Source organism: Thermobia domestica, chromosome 9 (genome assembly GCF_964235325.1).
Source record: "Thermobia domestica chromosome 9, izTheDome1.hap1.1, whole genome shotgun sequence".
Classification (NCBI taxonomy): Eukaryota; Metazoa; Arthropoda; class Insecta; order Zygentoma; family Lepismatidae; genus Thermobia; species Thermobia domestica.
This window is the reverse complement of record NC_137462.1, coordinates 100,199,927-100,220,396: the sequence shown is the minus strand read 5'-3', so window position 1 is coordinate 100,220,396 and position 20,470 is coordinate 100,199,927. Positions and strand designations below refer to the sequence as shown.

General features: G+C 33.3%; 2 protein-coding genes across 3 annotated transcripts in view; both read left to right on the top strand.

Moving 5' to 3' along the window:
• LOC145694886 (uncharacterized) overlaps positions 1-20,470 on the top strand; it is a 593,410-nt gene that overhangs the window by 440,566 nt on the left and 132,374 nt on the right. The window lies entirely within an intron of this gene.
• Positions 10,871-20,470, top strand: part of IP3K2 (Inositol 1,4,5-triphosphate kinase 2) — a 409,624-nt gene continuing 400,024 nt past the window's right edge. Inside the window, exon 1 of the mRNA XM_081771604.1 lies at positions 10,871-11,438. Coding sequence (XP_081627730.1) covers positions 11,190-11,438 — 249 coding nt within the window. The 5' untranslated portion in view covers positions 10,871-11,189. The remainder of the gene's footprint in view (positions 11,439-20,470) is intronic.

Genomic DNA, 20,470 nt, shown 5'->3' with positions numbered 1-20,470 from the left:
TATTGCATAAGCATCTAGGCGAAATTAGATATGCTTAAGCCTCCCTCTATGTCACGCTAATTTCTAATAGTTCAGAATCAGACCGGTAGTTGTAACCAACTGCACTGTCACCTACCTGATGCTAAGAGATATCACCAGCTTGCCAGCAATTTGTAGACATGTCGAAGGCTTGGTGGGAACAACTAGTTGTTTTTCTAATTCAAGACCTTCCCTGCCTTCAAAATGTTTCAGGTCCTGGAAAAAACATTGCGATAAGATAAATTTTTCTTACATAAAGATCGAACTCATTCTGAAACGGGTACATATATTTCAGATACTTTTCCCAATTCCCTTTACACATAAAATCTTTTTCAGTGAATCCAAGGAACATTTCATATCAATACTGTAGCTAGAATTTTTGTTTCGAGGGGCGGGGGGGTTATTATTTGTTTTCTTTTAGTACTGAATTTATATGTATTTACGAACAATACGCCATAATTTGTCAGGTCTTAGAGAAGGATTCCTTTGCCTCTACCCTTTCGTTCTTGCGCCACAGCTTCGCATTGGTAGTTACTATACAAATTACGCGTAGGTAGTAAAATATTAAATTATTACCTGATGATGATAATAATAACTGTAAAAAAAAATATCTTAATTTTTGTTGCAGTATTGATACCGGGGAATCTTTTTTCATATGACTTAGTCAACGACCTAGGCGCACTGGAACACAGTTTCTGGTGAGACCAGCAAAGCTAGACAGTGCTAGGTCTGGTCAGAGGAAAGGTGGGTGACTGTTCATACTCATCAGATAATATTGACAGTACGACGTCCGTCCAGCGTCTTTGAGGACTTTTGGGGAGCTACGTGAAAGAAGGAAGTAGCAAACTCCTGTTTTGAAAGCCAGCATTAACGACGAGGAGAGCCTATACGCTGATCACACACCAGCCCAAAAGGCGTAATAAATATCATAAGTTGGCTGGCAGGTCCTGGACCCTTGCGGACTGGTTGCGTTAGAGATAAGTTTTTATAAATATGAGTATAGACCTACACTTGCAAATAAAAATCCTATCTTATACTATATTTTCAGGAGAAACCAGGTGTCCGGCCCAGGTTGAAAAACGAACATGTAATTTTATAAAATCTCTGAGACGACAATTTATTCCAAACTAGTTTTTTTGCTCTTCTTAAATATCTCGCGTATTAATTTCTCCTCATTTTTCCCAGCAGTTTTTCACTACTTTAAAATTCCAAACAACTTGTAATCATCTCCATTACTCTTCATAACGAAATTTAGGAGGCTCCTTTTTTTGGGGGGGGGCGGGCAAAATTAAGAAATTGACTTTTAATAACCAATTCTCTTCTGTTGCAGTCCATGAAAGATTATTACCAACTAACTGGTGCAGCGCATTGGCTCCGGTCGTAATATACATTTAAAAAAATACTGGAGTGAGCTATTTCGTAATCCAAGTAGCTCTAGCGCCGAAAAAAGCTGTGTTCGCGTCCGGAATCGGACCCCCAGATCACGCACTAGTCACCCATCTACACTTGAATTTACATTATGATAATTTTTAGTATTAACTACTATCGGTTGTCAACACTGCTTCACATTGAAGAAATTCTAATGCCGTTATTATGTAATTAAGTGAAATGTTGTGAAATAAATTACAGAGATGTTGCTGTTAGGCCTACTGCGTCGTGATACTCGAAATAACGTTGCAGATGGAAACTTAATTTAGAACTTTGTAATTATACTATGTGGGTTTTGCTATTTACAAATACGTCTTTTTTTTCTTTCTTTCATCCTCTTATTTTGAAATCTTTTTTTGTTTAAAATAATTGTCCATAATGTAGGATTGATAAGATCGTAACTAGATTTTTATTACTTTACAATGAGATTTTATGGAAGAGGAGGAACGAAGTGATATTATAGTAATTTTTTGCAGGCAGAATACAATGTTGGTTGTTTTTATTTCTCTTTCTTCTTCCTTCTTTTTTTGTGTAGCATTGTTATAAAATTGGGGGAATTCTTACTTCTCCATAACATTATTATTCATAAGTAATCTACAATATTCTTAACGTTCAACGAAGAAATATCCAAAGAGGAGACGTATTCCAATTAGTAGATCTCATTCAGTTGTACAAAATGTTATGTGACTAAATCCACATGCGTAGTTTTCGAAAAATCGAAAAAATATTTTTAAAAAACAAAGATTTTTTGATGTACGACAACCATGCCACGTATTAAGATGAAATTGATACTTAAGTAGTTTACTCAGGGCCGCGGTGGCTCAGTAGTAGAGCATTTACCTCAGGTGCTTGGGGTCCTTGGTTTGATCCCAGTTTGCGCTAAGTGGGCTTTATGGTGGAAAAACACCGTGTGCATGGCTTTTCTCGGGATTCTTCCGTTTCCTCCCACTTTCTTCATTCCACCATTTCATTCATTTCTCTCCTTTAGTCCACACGGCATAATCGTAGGACGTAAAATTTAAAGATTTCGTTTTCAAGTAATTACACAACCTCTCCAAGCTACGTACAGGGTAAGTCGGAATGGATGGACTCGATTTCAGAAACTTATTGTGTGAAATCTAAGAAACATATTTTTATTGTGAGACATGCGCTTCGAAAGGTTAACTTTGAAAGTTTAGTTTCCTCGTGTTGTTTTTTTGTTTTTTATTTTTTCACTTTCTAGCACTAAGAGTCAGCTGGGAGCACATAAAGAAAATGAAAATTGACCGCAACATGCTACAATACATTGGGCAGGACATAAGACTATATTGGCTTGATGTGTGCTGGGCTACGCGAGGTGCTCGCATAGAACACTTCTGTGATATGTTTGAAGAAAACTTTTTCTTTCTTTTTTTCCCCACTTTTCTTGGCACATGTCTAACAATAACGTATGTTTATTAGATTTCACAATAAATTTCTGAAATCAAGTCCATCCATTTTGACTTACCTCTGTATTACGACACACTAGCAAGACATTACACAGCATGGTTAATGAAATATAAACCAAAATTATTAATAGCTCGATTTTTTATGGAGCTAAAGAAGTATGTAATTCGATGCTGATAATAATAATAATAATAATAATAATAATAATAATAGATGATTTTTATTCTTCTGTGGAACAGATTGCTTGCTTATTTATTTTTACTGCATGTGTAAAAAAAAATATACTCTAGGAAGTAGTAGACTACCTTTAATGATGTTTTGCTTGTTCTAACGGTGACACACAGTTCTGTGACACACACACACATACGCGTAACAGTGACGCATATACTATTTTTTAAATACAGTGGACGCCGGGTTACGAACATAATCTGTTCCGTGACACAATTCGTAAACCAAAATGGTCGTAAATCGAAACTGTTTTTCCCATTGAAATTAATTTAAATACAATGAATTCATTCTAGTCACAGAAATAGGGTATTGTATTTATTTTTAAAACATTTTTTTATTTTATTTATTTAGGCCTATTTATTGTGTGATTAAGAATATTGAATGAAAACAATATTATCCCTGTTCAAAGACACATAAGTAACACTGAATTAAACAAAACAATGTGAGGGGTAAAACACGCACAAAAAGTGCAAAAGACGAAGTTTTTGAATACAGAAGTCGGGGCAAATGATTAAGCAAACGCGTAAATCACTCTTAGCCGCGTGGAACTGCTGGTACAGACACCTGTGTGTGGGAGTTCGTGTCCCGAAATATTGCTTGTAAGCAGAGGAGGGGAAAATTGTTCACAAAACTTGCTCGAAAACCGAATTGTTTGCAAAATGTCCGGTTTGCAAAATGTCCGGTCCAAAATGTTCGGTAACTTTTGACCGGTTTATTGTATTGTTTTATTTTTTTACCTACAAGAAGATAGTAATAATATTTGTTTACTTTTTGAATTTAGTATCTTTCAGTTATGCACTTCAGGTTAAAGGAGAAATAATTAGCTAGATTCCTTTACAACGAGATTCCAGTAAATTTACAACGAAATACTGACAAACATTCTTGTATTCAGTTGTTACTAATTTACAGTCAGGAGTGTGGTTGATATTAACATTGCTAATTATAATCGATTTTTAATTTAATATCACTAGTTTTTGCGTTCAAGCGTAAGATATACACTAGATTAAAATTGTCCTTGATTAAAATTTATTTGCATTTAAACTTTTTTTTCCTTCAATTTGCCCATCAACCACTTTAAACTCCATATTTATTTTACTATTCTATGTAATTATTGAACGATTTCGTTATACACAACAATGTGTAGATAGCGACATCTATTAGTGTCAGACAGGCAAGTCATAGCGCATGTTGCGATACTTGTAAGATTAACTCTTTACTATAAATGAATTAGCGTGACGCTTGAAACGATTGGCGCTTTAATGTAAGAAATTTTCATCGTGCTCCTTTTCGTTCTACGGCCAGTATTACAGATATCTTAAGCAAAGTTGTATAGCATTCCAGGATAACGTGACACAGACTGAAATGTTTCCCCTTTTGTAATGATGGTTTGCTGTTGATATAATTCTATTGGTATTTCACGTAATTTAATAACAATCAAATAGCATCGCTTTTTGCAGTGATTTTGTTGTAATTTCTGGAAACTTTTTCGGTAGAGAATTTCCCGTATATTATAAATTTCTTGAATACAATCGTAACGTTATTTTCAGAATCGAATTGGCTCGAATTATAGTTACTGTTAATGAATCCAAACGAATGAGCTTCAGGTTCCGGTAGTTCTTAGTTCTTGTTTTGTTTCAAGAATTTAGCTATTGTGATGGTCGTTTAATGATTCATTTATATTTATGTTCTTTAACACTAGCGAGGTTATAGAAAAAAAATAACCTGCACTCCTAAAGATAATCTGAACCACTTCCAGTGCGTATGATATTTAAAACCACTTTCAATCGAACCTGGAACCTGGTGCAGCAGAGACGCGCTCTAACTACTAAACCCAGCGAGAAGAGCGTGATAGTTTAGTGGATGATATGTTATGCTGCGTCAAAATAATTTTTTAAAAATCTTTCTACTGTACTGGTACCAAAGTGAATTGTGTTGCTTCTTCGTTTGCATATCTCTCCATTGTTATAATCTTATTATGGGTTTTAAGATAAAGTGAAAAGATGACGTGGAATACAGATTCACATTATCCCTACTTGCATTACACCGAAATATATTTTCTCAAAATTGTTACAAAACCTCTTCATATTTCAAAGCCTTCAATCAGCAGTGTTGATTCCATTCAAGTTTGAAAAGAGGATGTGCTGTTTCAAGCGTGTGTGTTTCGTTGCTATATATATATATATATATATATATATACGAGGGCGGTTTGATAAGTCCGTGCAAAGTCCGACAGAGGGCAACACTGATGCGTACCGAGGTGATTGTCAGTTTGTAACATCTCTTGGAAGAACATACACCAAGTGGCAACCAGGTCTGTTTAGTGCTCTGTGTTTGGCGTGCGGTTAAATTGGGTAAGTCGAGTGAGTTTCACAAACATGGATAAAAGAGAATTTCGTGTGGTGGTCAAACATTATTTTATAAAAGGTACTTCGCCTCAGAAGACGAAGTAGAAGCTAGATAAACACTATGGAGAATCTGCACCTTCGATTAGAACAGTGTATAAGTGGTTTCAAAATTTTCTGAGTGGCCATATGAGCACAAGTGACGGTGAACGTTCTGGACGCCCTATCGAGGTCACTACACCAAAAATCATTGAGGAAATCCATGATATGGTCATGGATGATAGATGAGTGAAGGTGCATGAGGTTGCTAGTGCTGTGGGCATCTCCAGTGGAAGGGTACATAATATTTTGCATCAACACTTGGGTTATCCGAAACTTCGAAGTTTCTATATTTACATATTATTATTATTATTATTATTATTATTATTATTATTATTATTGTTATTATTATTATTATTATTATTTCCCCTATAATTTTCGGACGTTTTCCAGTCACACCTAATAGTTGGGGTTAAAATATGTCAAGAACGAAAGGCTGAATTTATCCGTCTTCCACGTTTTGAGAATTGTTACACCATAATTGGTGTTTTTTAAACATCATCGATTTTGAATCTATATCGCGTAATTTCTTTGAGGTGTTCCAGACATTCCCATTGTATTGGGTTAAAACCAGTGAGAAATAGTTTAATTTATCTCAGCCTACAAATTAAAAAAAAAAAAGTTTCAGGAACCTTCATTTTAAAAATAATGAATTTTGATGCAACATAGTTTTTTTTTTTGTTTTTTTTTTTCTTTCCAATGATTCTCCTACTTGGATTTAAGATAGATCAACAGAGATTCTCGAACTCTTTAAGGTAGGTTAAAACACAAATAAGTGCGTGAATGTAAATATCTTATTACGGATCTTTTGAAATACGACTTTCTGGAAAATAGTGATTTGAATTAACTACTACTACAATTAATTAAAAGAATTATGCATAATCCTTTCTCGGTGTAAGTTAGACAGAATATATATATATATATATATATATATATATATATATATATATATATATATATTTAATTTTAGGAAAGTGGGGAAAATGTATTTATGGAAGTCTTCCTTTTAAAAATATTTTAACAAAGTTACCGGCAGACTCCCCTGTAAGGCAATCGTGATCTTTAACAAGGATGCCAAAATGCCGACAAAACACGTAACGATGTCATGATATGTTCCGACGTTTTTTGATGGATGGGGTTTCCTTCCAAACAGGTAGTTATTATGACTTACAGTACAGCTAACAAGAACTGCAATTACTCTTCACTATTTATTATTATTATTATTATTATTATTATTATTATTATTATTATTATTATTAGACCCTATTAACAGCAGCGTAAATAAATTTGATTTAAACTATGTTGAATCAGAATAGTTATGTAGGTTTCGCAGAAATTCCTTACATTCTCGCCTTGAATGCTTATATCAAATTCAACTCCTAACTGAAATATTGTTACTCTATAAGTCAGAGTGTGAGACGTTAACTTAAGATAAAATATTAAGTCTGTGTATCTTATATACTGGAATTGAATATGATATTGCGTGTTGACTAATGGTAGAATGCTTTTTATTGCAGGTAGATTTTTCCAAATTTCGATTATATTTAAAGAGTTAAAATAGTATGTGCGTACAGCTAAGAGCAATTAAAGAACAAGAGAGAAAATCTGCTACTTAACTGCGGAGAGAAATTAAAGAATAAGAGAGATAATCTGCTACTTAACGGGTCACATTTTCTTTGAAGTGCATAAATTAAGAACAAAAATACTTCAACAGTATAAAAAATAATAACTGTAGAAAGATCTACAGCGAACGATGTACATTGTGACATCATAAAAATTAATTTCTTTAGATTTTCTCGAAAACTACGCATAATCATTCAACTTCAAGCATTCATTTTGTCCTTGTGGATATTGATCTATTGATTGGTATTTGTCTTATCTTTGAGCAATATTACAGTTAAGCAAGAATTCAAGTTTAAGAGTAGATAATGATTTTGGGCTATATTTCATTAACCACGCTGTATATTGCTAATTTCACAGTGAAGAGTTCGATTAATGTATAACTTGAGGATAAGTTTCCATTTTTTCAGTGGTGACGTTATTATCGTACAGTATAGATTTTTAGCTTTTTTTTTTCTAAAACAATGTTTCAGATTTTCTCGAAAACTACACATGAGGATTTACATTCACTCATAACATTTTGTTCAGCTCAGTAAGGCCTATCGATTACGTTTCATCTTTTGAATACTTTTGATTTTCGTTAAACACTAATAAGTTAGTATTGTAGAATATCCAGTGCTTACTTTGTAATGGGTTCATGAATACAGGATTTTTCTTTGCTTTCAAACGTACCAAATAGATAGCAGGAGCTTCATTTTGTTATTTTCCAGCAAGTACATTTGGTTCTTATACAAGTTCGTTTCATTAAGTTATTTCGTGAGTCGCAATCTAAAAATAATCATATTTCCCCAGTATAACTCAGATATTAGAATGATTGCTGAAAAATACATCTATAAATCATCTACCTTCCCACTTTTACACAAAATGGTAGTAATTTTGTGAGAAGTTATCAGATTGAGTAAAGATTTAGATATACCACATTCATTTTCCTCTTCCTTTGCAGAATCTTTCTCCCTGAGATGCTACCTACCAGGTAATAGGCTATTTTTATTATTAATGCCATTTATACTTTACATATTTATTCCTGTTTAATTGTGTTATTCTGCTGATGGTTATAATAATTTATTGCTTTCAGTACATTGTTACGCATCAGTTGTTATACTGATGCATATAATTCTGTACTACACACCGAGATCTATCGAGTGCTGTATACATGATCTTTGGATTTTTGTTTTCGTCAAACTTTATAATGTTGGCTACCAGTTATCGGCTAAACAGCTAAACCAAGGATATTTTCCGCCTGTTTTTTTTTTTTTTCATATTATTATTTTCAGTGACTTTTAAACATAAAAACTAGCGCACTGAAAGTTGCATGGTTTCTTTAAAATAACTTTATTACCATTGAGTCAACTTTAGCAGTGAATTCACAGCTTTCACCAACGTAGTTCTCGAACTACAATTAACAATAAAATTTAAGATAATAATGCACTCTGAATTTAAGTAAAATGAAAATTAACAGAAATGGGCTATTCTGTTAAGAAGTGAAATAATCGAAATCCAGTGTGTATTTTACCTGCAGATTTAATGTTCGATTTAGAAGAGACAAGTTAGGAACCTTGACTTCTCTTGAAACTAATTTCGATTTCGGTCGTGTGTTACAGAAAAGGGCCACCTACATACAATGTCAATTTTTCACCTTTTAACTACGAATTCCAAGCGAGTAGAGAGGTGCTAGGGTAGAGTCGAGTAGGGTAAGATAGGTTATGTTCTTTCTCGCTCCCTTTTGGAACACTTTCTCCATGATTTCTGAATCATCTCATTAATCTGGATTTTTCCCCCTAAATCTTTTAAAAGACTCTCTTCTTACTTCTCTCTGGATATATATATATATTTAAAATACGTGTGAAGATTGTATTCTAAATGTTTCTTTCGAAGTCTTAACGAGAATCATGAAATTCAAATTATAACACACATCTTCGTTATTCTAAAACCCAGTTTGGTTTATTATTTTTTAAAGTAATTATCACGAAGTTTATTACAAATGAATTTTCGTCTTTTGGAGACAAACATGCCTGAACTGTGTGTGCGAGATTCTTTTTAGTAGTTGTTTGAAGTTCGCGACCCTTCTTTTTGTCAGCGTTATGTTATGCAATCATTGTCCTCAACCTATACAGCACAGCAAAGCTTTCTTTTACTATGCCTTTTGTTTTTCTTTCTTACTTCAATGTGTTTCAAGGGTGTGACGTCAGAGGCGTTCTAGTGTTGAGCTTAGGTCAGTTCTTTGCGGGAATGCTGACACCTCCCGCCGGCCGGAATGTCGTTTGCCTTCTATCAAGCAAGTATAGAGGTACCTGATGAAGGATAATTATTCCCCACTCTGCATTATGCACCGGAATTTTAATTGGCTGACGGAGATTCATGACAAATGTGTCGCTCTCCTCCTCCATGTCTTTACTTTCCATTTTTTCACTTCCGATCTATTTGTTGTATTTTTCGAATCAGTTCTTTTAAAAAAAAAAATAATAAGGAATTGTCTTTGAATAGCTGAGCAATAGTTAAAGTAATTATTCGAGTGTCGAATATTCTAATAATGTTAACATGAATAGTTACTTTCAGAAAAATGTTCCGGGGAGGGGGGGCACATTTAGTATTCCGAGGGTCACTTTTTTTTTTCACACGGTACTATATTATAGACGTAGCATTTTGGTCTCATCCGAGGGGGTACTCAAGAGCTCTGGGGGCAGTGCCTCCCAAAAGCATGTCTGGAAGAAACACTGGTTACATACATTTCAGAATCTCGGTTGAAGCCAATTTTAAGTGTTCCTTCGTCACTTTGTTTTTATTTTGTTAAGCGATAGTGTTCAAAATGAAGTTCTAGATACAGCTAAAAAGGCAATTTTATACTGCAAATATTAACGAAAGATGCACACCAATTTGGATAGAGGTCTTACCAGAGGCAGTATATTTAAAGGCACAGTTCCAGAATTCACCTTGTAGACCTTAGGAGAAAATCGTAATATTACCAAATTTAAGGATCAGCGTTGGTCAATGATAACTTTGTGAATTAGTTTACAGGGTATCTGCCAACGATTTTATGCCTCAATCAACACGCGATATATATATGGTTTTAAAAATATAGTTTTTTAAAACTGTAATAACACACACATTTGTAAAAACCTTAGCTTAGTAAAGTTTACATGGAAGCAAGGCAGAATAATATTGTAAATGTTGCGTGCAGAACATGCCAAAACGAATATAACTTTGTGATCCCTTTAAAAGTATACTGGTATACATTTCCACATAGAAATTATTATACATATATTTCAGAACATATTTTAGCCTATACCTCGTTAGGATGGCAATTGTTCGTTTCACTGTAAAATTTAAAAAAGTAAAAAAGAAATAAAATCAATTCCCATCGTACTATCAGAGAGAATAATCACAAATTTAATGACTTCCACTTTATGAACCATTGGCAATTCAACGTATGTCCAGTACGTGATTATCTGTCGGATCCTAATGCCCGTGGCTGCCAGTAAATAAAGGGAACGCGTGCTTCTTGCTGTGTCTTATACACCTATATATGTATCTTTCTCTCTGTGTGTATGTATGTTTGCGTATGTCATTTTAATTTGTATATGTGTATCAGCTTGATGCGTGTCTGTGGTGTATGCTTTATATCCTTGTCTACTACTAAAAAATCACTTCGGGAGGCCAATGTTTTGTTTCCTGCATGATCGAGCAATATGCTTCTTGCTTACAGCTATGTCATCTGGTTTAATATAAACAGTAAGATCTAAGAGGATCGTTGCTGGAAAACGTTATGAGACGAAAAAGACGGCAGATCTTGATTGGATGAAGGGTTTTTCGTTGTTGATCTTCTATTAAATGTCAGTGACACTTTTACCGAAGTAACTTTGTGATGTGAAACTTGGATGTGTGTATAATGGATACTGAATCATCTTTGTGTTTTGAACACTTACTGTGTTCTTGACTTATTTACATTCAACTAAAGTTAATCAAAAACTTGTTGTACAAGGTGTAGTGATAATTAAGTGTTAACAAAGGTACAACTTAAAAGAAAAAAAAATGACTTCTCGAATACGTAGTGCAGCGCCACCTTCAACGGCGTCACTCTCATCTACCCATTCATTAATGGAGAATCTTTTGGTGGCCAAAATGGAGACTGCCCCTCTTGTTCGTACAGACTCTACGGACTCCACTAGTTCTATCTCGTCTACGTCGAGTGAGTTCTGTCGGTGCGATGATTGTCTCCTGGGGATATCGGATCTTCACATCAGCAGCAGTGAGAATGGACAAGGACGAATTAGGAGAAAGGTAATGTACACACATTTTTGTTCTTTTTATCAATGATCTATATTTTAATGACTGAATAGAATCTAATCCCTCTCCTCCTCCTCTTTTTTTTTTTTTCAGAGAGTATGGCACTGCTATTCATAACTGGAACTATGTCAAACAAAGTATCTATTCGTATGATTCTATTAAAAATTGAAGTAGTAAAAAGATCGTATTTATAATTTGCATTAGAAAGTTTCAAAAGTAGAAGGTAGGCATTTTTTTTTCTTAAAATGGGAGTATTTTAATAATCAGTTTGTTCCTACGTAAGTAGTATTGAAAGGGGGGGGGGGCTGCAATGGCTCAATAGTAAAAACGCTTATCTCTGTTGTATGCGGTCCCTGTTTCAATTCCAGCTCCAGTCAAGTGGGCTTTGTAGTAGACAGACACTGTATGTGTGTCTTTTTTTTTTTTTTAAGGGTTGTCCCGGTTTCTTCCTCTTTACTATTCCACCATTTTCTTTATCACTACGTTGGCCACTACATACCGAAAAAAATATTTTTGGGTGTCCCTCCCTCCTGATATGCACTCACCTAAAGGCTATATTTTAAACTTAAGGTTTGAACTTACCCTTCTCCAGAGGAGTAGGGTCGAATTTTCTTTGTACCCATAAAAATAAGGGTAATTTACGGAAAGGGATTAAAAAAAAAAAAAAAAAAAAAGATGCTACCTCCTGAAAATCTGCTCTAACGATTTCGTTTATATTTCATACATCAATATTTCATTAACAGCGATATTCTATTCGTCGATATATCATTTCTTTGGAAAAATGCAGAAGGTATAATTACTTTTGGGGTTGAGTTGTTTTCGGATGATTTTCTCAAATGACTCGAGAAATTTTGTTCATAAGTAAATATCTTAATAACCTAATAATATAGTACCTCATTTATATAAAATACAGTGAATAGTTTGCTCTTGGGAATGAGTTATTTTCGGATGAAACAAGTCAGGCGATTTTGTTCCTGCGTCATAAATAAATATTTCTTTTAATAACATTATAATGTTGGGTATATCACTTTCCATGAAAGAGTTCACAAGGGGTTGTTTAGTGTGAGGGTAGGTTTTCTTCGGACGAAGTTTTCCGCAAATGTCTTATAATTTTGTTTGTACTTCATAAATAACTGCAGCATAACGTGATTAAGGAAGCTGAGCGAGAAAGTTTATTGCGGTGGACCGTATCTTTTATTTCTTTATTCTTCGTATCGACTTACGTGCACCTACTTTTCGAACCTAGAAAAATAACTTTGTCATCATTAAATTAATACAGATTCTGAAGTCTTAATAAAATAGTTTTGTATCTTTGAGTGGAAAGGATGACAGATCTATTCTGTTTTTAAGCTGATAAATTTCGTTCGACTCGAATCTTTAAAACTTCTGCAAGTACTACATCTCCTGTTAGGTAGGAAAGGGGTACTTATATAATTTTAAAATTCTACATGCGTCACAAAAAGTTCGGAATACGATGATATTAGACAAAGTATGGTGTAATATACTAGATATTGACAAAGCAATAGAGAAGCAATCAAAACGTACACGTTATCGCTTATGCCATTTCGAATTCGTCTGCAAGTTTACCAGACATGAATTACGGTCAGTGATCAAAATTTTCCAGTGCATGGCCTTTGCGAATCCATTTTCTTTTTTTTTTCTTCTTCTTTTTTTCCACTAAGGTCATGTTGTTTAAGAGTAATGAACAGCACTGAATTCTTTGCATTGTGTAAAGAAAACATTTTTTTTAAAAGACTAGTTTCTTTCTGCCAAAATTACACCATACTGATTCAAGATACTGTAATAGTTTTGTACACCGAATCGTACAATTCAACATATTGCTTCATAATAATTGTATTCCTGCGTATACATAATACAGTCTTAAGTTATACTATTGTTAGTCTCTCCAAAACTGGTAATTTCAAGTCACTCGATAAAATAATGATAAATGTAATGATGTAGTGTAAGAGATATATATAAGGCAAAAGCAAAATTCTACAATATCTTTCACTACATTTTTAAAAATCAATGATTTCAGTCAAAAATTTTCTTGCAGGTCTTATATCTGGAGAATTACATGTAGTGTAGCCAAACCCAAACTATCAGTTAACTCAGTATGATGTGCTTATTCCGTAGAAAATACGAAAACTCGATTTAGGGGCCGTTCAAAAATTTTGTAAGCCCTGATCCAAAAACTAATTTTATTGGCCAAGATCGCAATCTTCTGATCCATTTTTAATTTTCCTAATTTCTTTCTCTTTTATTAAGAGCAGATGCCATGAGATACTTTGACTTTAGTTATGTAGTATAAACAAGTTCTCGTACTTTGTCTCTGAAAAGTTTAACACTCAAGTTCCACATACCGATAGGATCTAATGTAATGAATGCAGATTTGACTGTTGATTGTCACGGGTTGATTTGTATTTTACGTTCTTTATCAGTAGCGAGGCTACAGTTTAAAATGGGATCTGAACGACTACTGTAATGTATTCGATGGTCTCACACTGAGAATCGAACTAGAGACCAAAAACACGCGCGCTAACCATTATCAGCGAGGCAGGCTGATCTCGTCTGTTGTCTCACACAGGATTTGGCACCAAAATTCTCATTTCAGGAACAATTTTAAACACAAGGTTCCTCTTGTTTGTAGGAACAAAGCATTTTTATTTATTTATTTATTTATTTGTTTTCAATAGATGAAATACTATTACATCCGTTTTACTTGACATATGCAAATAGACTGCAATTCTCTGTCGATCTATCTAAATTTTAGTTATTTCAAAGGATAAGCTAGATCTTGTTTCAACTATCGTAAGTTGAATCTAAAAGGCTGTATTACTGCAAGCAATAACAGCAATTCCAATATATCAATCTGTGACACTGATTCCAACAGCAGATTAATTAGTTTATAAGTAATTTACGTAAAACTTTCAAAATGGGTCTATTCAGATACAAGATTGTTCTCAATACATAAATTATTCTGACTTCGAATATAATCTAACTTTACAATTCTAGTTCATTATCATATATTTTTCACATACTAACATAATCCCTTGATTTTCTGAGTATATTTTACGTACATCCGGTAATACTTCTTACAATGTATATTTCCCTAACACTGTACCCTTTACTGTAATAAAATGTATTTAGGATTGAATTGAATTAAATATATAAAAGTTAGAGCTAAGCTTGTACAGTGGCTTAATATAGGCATTTTTTAAAAGAACGAAAGTTTTGGGAAAATATTGTGGAAAACCACACTGCTGCTTTACACCACTGAACATAATAAATGTGTGTGAGAGATTTTTTTTTGTCCATCCTCTACAGTTTCTGTTGCATACCTACAGAAATTTCCCTTGCGCAAGTAAAATAGAAACTTAATGCAAGTATCAAATGTCAATAAACTATCAGTGATTGCAGAAGTGCCACAACTTGTGAGGACAGTGTCCAATGCACAAGAGATCGACTAGAGATAGTATTAACACATTTAAGCCCCCAGGGTCGAAAACTACCCACTTACGTATTTTGTTATTGCTAAAGCTTATATATTTGCCCCTTCCCCCAGGTCGTTTTCGATTTAGTATCATAATTCGCCAATGGAAGACCAGCAAAAAGAAATGACACTAAATTCACCAAGAATAGGTTGAAAACTATCTATTTTCCAAAATAAATCAAAATACAAAACAAAAAAGATAAAGGCATATATGGGTTAAGACACATTGCAAAGAAACAAAGCCTCTCATCGGCGACACTGCAATTGTTCAGTTTGGTTTATTATTCTTTATTCCTTACTAGCTATAAGTACCCGTCGCTACCGTCTAAAATCAGAATCTGGATAAAAAGAGGGGAAGAAGAATGTCCTTAAAGAATTTCCCGCAAACATTGCATTCATCGTGTATTTATCCTGTGCTATTATGCAAGTCTGCGTAACAATGTAATGCGGGTTTCATACAGACCAGGTTATCTTAGAAATGACCAGAAGAGAAACGTGGGTAAATTTGGACCTGAACCAAAAAGTTGGCTTCATACGCCATTAGATCTGGTGAAGATTTGTGCACAAAGCTTGATGACTTTACATGACCCCTTTCTACGCGAAAATCTGATAACAGGTAGACATACACATAATAGATGCATATGTTATTGTGTTATTATTGAAGAAGTTCAGCAATATTGACTAAACGTTGTTTGGATTCTGGCTAACATTGAATAGGCCCTATTTGTAGGTTGTAATTTTCTATATTCTTTTTTTGTATCTCATATTCATAATGTACGTTGTAATACTGTATGTTTGTAATTAATATCGTATTATTATTTTCTACTATTTTTCTCGAGATATCCGGAAGTTCTGATTTTTAAAAACAACACAGTACTATTGGTCAAGCAAGATTTAATATTAAGTGCTTTTTTTTATTATTTTCCAATTAGCCTGATTCAATTTTGAAAAATTTGAATCGGAATGTAAACTACATTGAGAAATAGTTAAAGTAGCTGAGTATAGTTCTGTTTTATTATTAAGTGAATAATAAGAACTGAAGTTTCTGCATTGAGAAAAGTATGTCTTTATATAGAACATAAAATGGATCGAATGATATTTGACACACCGATATGGATCAGATCTGCATTTTAGTTTTCGCTATAGTGCCTATCTGCATTAAAAAAAAAAAATCAAGGAAATGTGAACTGTGTTAATGGAATCAAATTATGCGGTTCTCATGTACTAAAAATGAAGCTTGAAGCATTTACAAAGTTGCTGCCAAGTGGATCATTGAACACATTTGAGTTCGTATTTTATTGGCTTTATGCAGATTAATGTGTCAATAGAGTGAAAGGAAAAGTGTTTGCTTGTTCGCATCTACAACTTTTAGTTGTAAACTACTGCTTAATTTTAGTTTACATTTAGGAATTGATTCATCAACAGTTCTAAGAAGTAACTAATTTTAAATTTTCATTAGACGCAATCCATTAGGAAACTAATGTTCTATGTCAATTGGTAAATACTTTTCGTACTTTTCTTGTTATTCTGGCATGCTCAGAGAAAAAAGTTGACCAAATTTATTGAAGGTGTTTATCCTTGTCTTTAGGTAAAATAGTAACAATGCCGTGTATTCTGTCTCTGTGAAGTTTTTCGTAGAAGCATATATAACTAAACATACAATCTGCATCCGAGCAGCGTGGTTTCAAAGTTCTGATTCGGCCAAATACAATACATCCAAGTAATCAGCATAACAGTAGAGCACATACATCTACTGTGATAGATTTTGGTTCGTTTGCAGCCATTTGCTTGTTGTAAACATATTGTTTGTGGCTCTTCCGTTATCATTATTCAATGAATTATATGGTCATCACTCCACTTTTATTTATTATTAATCTTCTTTAGCATACAGGAGGTACCTGAAATACACAACTAATTAATTTTGTTTCATGAAAATCCATCATATTTATAAATAAACTTTATTCATGACTGTTGCTTGCATCAACAGTGGCTTCATATATATCCAAGCAATCACTTCTGGTGTATTATCTCCCAATGGTATGACAAAATGGTTAGGGTTTTCAGTTTGTTGAGAGAAGCGAGAGTTCTAGTTCAGCTAGAGTACAGGTAATCCAATTAACTTTCATTCACGGCTTATATAACTCTGCTGTAGAAGAGAGGTCTGCACGGCGTATACGAAAAAATGCCACTATATCAATACAGCACGCGCAGCTACTCTACCTGTATTCACAGGTACTAATGAGTTAAATATAGATACAACTTGTTTCTTCTGTGATACAATTGTTCAAAAATAGTTTCTAACATTAGAATTGTAGATACATTAATATTTTTGTGAAATTGTCAAACTTATCTTTAACTCAATTACATTAAATAAAATAGAATAAAAGTTTTTTTAAAAAAAGGACATAAATAACGAATTTGTTTTTTTTTTAAACGTACTAACTTAAGGGCCTCTTAAATGTACAAATGTGACAAGAAAATGGATAAGGTTGGTGTTGGTACGAGTAATACTGTTTCTCTCAGTTTCAGAGCAAATTCCTCCCCCCACACACAAACATACATACACACCTTATATATATATATATATATATATATATATATATATATATATATATATATATATATATATATATATAAAATATAGTATGCTGATAAGGCATTGAGAACATTTATTCAGAACACACAGATGAAATGGGGGTAAAAGTCCCTTAAGAAATAATAATAAGCTATCCTAAATCCACGCTTAAAATCATATGAACACTTCACATTTACCGTATGATAATTATTAAAGAATGAATATGTTTAGAAAATAATCAGTATATTCTTTTCTTTTCACGTGTATCCGCAGTTCTATCCTCTACCAACATGGAAGTTAGTAATACATCCATAGAATGTGCGTTGATGCGTATGTTCGAGATGTGCACGGCCCAGAATTTTTAGTCTGGGCTCGGTCCGGCTCGTGAATTTATAATGTGAGGCCGAACTCAAGCCCGAAATATGTTTTAGCGTTTAGGCACAAACCCGGCCGAGCTCATCTGATAATCAAATTAGCCCGAAATAAGCCCGAATTACAGAAACTTAATAATTAACGCAAAATTGTATTTTTATTTACAGCAATTAGAGGTTTAATTTTGCAATTGTGCCTCAAAAGTTCTCCAGAAAGAACGGTCCGATAAATATCGTTGTACAGTACACTTAAAAAACTAGGCCCGAAAAAGCCCGAGCAGTATGGTTGTGTATTTAAAAATTTACGGCTTGAGCCCGACCCGAGCCCGAAATTGTATATGCTATGTAGGCCTGAATCGGACCCCCGGGCCGGGCTGGGCTTAAGCCCGTGGGCTCAGCCCGAGTTCGTACAGACCTCTAGCGTATGTATACATCCAAGCAGATTTCTACTATGGTGCCCAAGAGATTATAAACACCAAATAAACAATCGTGGCAGTTACGAGTAGATAGTTATCTAAGTAAAGATCCGTTCGGCATTTAATTTTTTGTAGCATGAAAATAAGTATAGTTCTTCTGAGATTAGTTGAAAAACTCTATTGATTTCAAATAAAAATAATGATAGTAAACATACGATTTTTTATTTTTGGGAAAACAATTCCGTAATTAATCACGTGTCATCATTTTAAAGTTGTTTGAAAGGAAATTTGACTCATCCTAATGTATAATGACCATACTGAACTGGTTACGGTACTTACTGCAATCTATGTCAGTAAATAAATACATCTTCCGTTAAAAATCGCTTAATTGCGTTAAGTTTTACAATTTTACAGATTGCTGTTACGATAAATAGGGATGTCATTTGAGGAGAACAGAAGAACAATTACACACCTGAGTTTGATACGATATATAATATCGCTTGTGTAGTAATATAATAGTGAACCACGTAAAACCGCGTATGGATGGAGAATCTTGCTACCCCTCCCCTAAAACAACCCTTGTGTAGGCTTAGAGGATCCTGTGCTTACGGTAACAAGTAGTGCTATTTAAAATTATTTCAATAATTATTCGTTAACTTGAATAACTAATCGAACGCTTATTCCAACCAGTTATGGTTTACTCCAATGCTTATTTTAACAATTAACCCATTTGCTCGAATTCTTATTCCAGTAGTTAAGTGTTTATTCGAACGTTTGTCTGTACAATTTAATTGTTCGTTTAAACCTTATTTCACCAGTCAAATATTATCCAAAACTTATTTTGAACAATTACAATGATTTATTTGAATACTTATTTCAAGAATTATTCTGTTTTAGAATGTGTTCTAATAATTTCTTTGAATATTAGAACGTTAAATTAGTGAAATTTTTAACACTGGTAGTAGTATAACGTTTTGCATATCAGTATTAACAACTCCTTTTAAGCTATAATAATAATAATAATAATAATAATAATAATAATATAGTAATAGTAATTATAATATTAATCTTTGATTTATGTCAGAAATTAGGCAATGTGTCCTTTATTTCGTAAATTAGTAAACGAATAAAAAGAGCAGAAAAAGGTAAAATTAACCGTAGGTTTTTATTTCTTGTAGAGAAAGAAAAGTTAATTTAAGAAAAAATAAAATTATGTAGTTCTATTAATTACATGACAGCTTTTGATTTGTACTACCACCTTCGGCAATGCGAACGTATCTATCTTTTCAGAATTTAAAAATGTCAGCACATGGTTGTTTGCTACTTAAGTAGTTTTTTGTCACTTGAGGTAGGTTATTCCTTAATATATGCGAAAAAAAGTCCTTGCCTGTGGCAAAATATTTAGTGTAGCTTAAGAAAAAAAAACATAATATTAAAAGGGGCGTTTCTACCGATTATTCACGATTTGTTAACGTTCTGCACGCACCGCAAACCAACCGTCAGCCACTTTTCTGCAACCTGCTATTACACCACTTTGTCCAACTGTCGCCACTTTTTTTACTTTCTCATATTTTTAAAATTTATTTATTTATATATTGTGTAATGTCCTGCTTCTTCATAAACATATCCTGTCAGCTTAAACCGTCGTTAGCATTTTATTTGCATACTTTTCTCCATATGTATATAATATTCACTATGATCATCTTATATTGTATAATGGTTACGCAATATTTCTTGTAGTTTTAGCGTGTTGTTAGAAAAAGTTAGTCGATGTTGTAGGTAAGTTTCGTTTCATATTTTATTTTTTGAAAGGTTGACAAATGACGGAAAATCTTATGTGATTTGTATGTGGATAATGCAGTCTTATATGTATTTTACCTCTACGAGTAGAAGTTGTGATGGGGACTAGAGAAGTTAAGAAACAAATACATACCATAAACATAAAACAATTTTGTGTTTTTAACTTTTGTTCACCTTTCGTAAAATAAAATAAATATTTGGTAGTACTATATGTTTCTGATTTAACGATAGTAAAAAAAAAAAAAAAAAAACAGTATTATTAAAAACTTATACGATGAGGTATTTGGTCTAGGAATTAATTCGTGCGGTTGGTACGCACACATTGAAGCTGTAGTACAAACACAAAATACATAAATACCTTAAGAAAAATA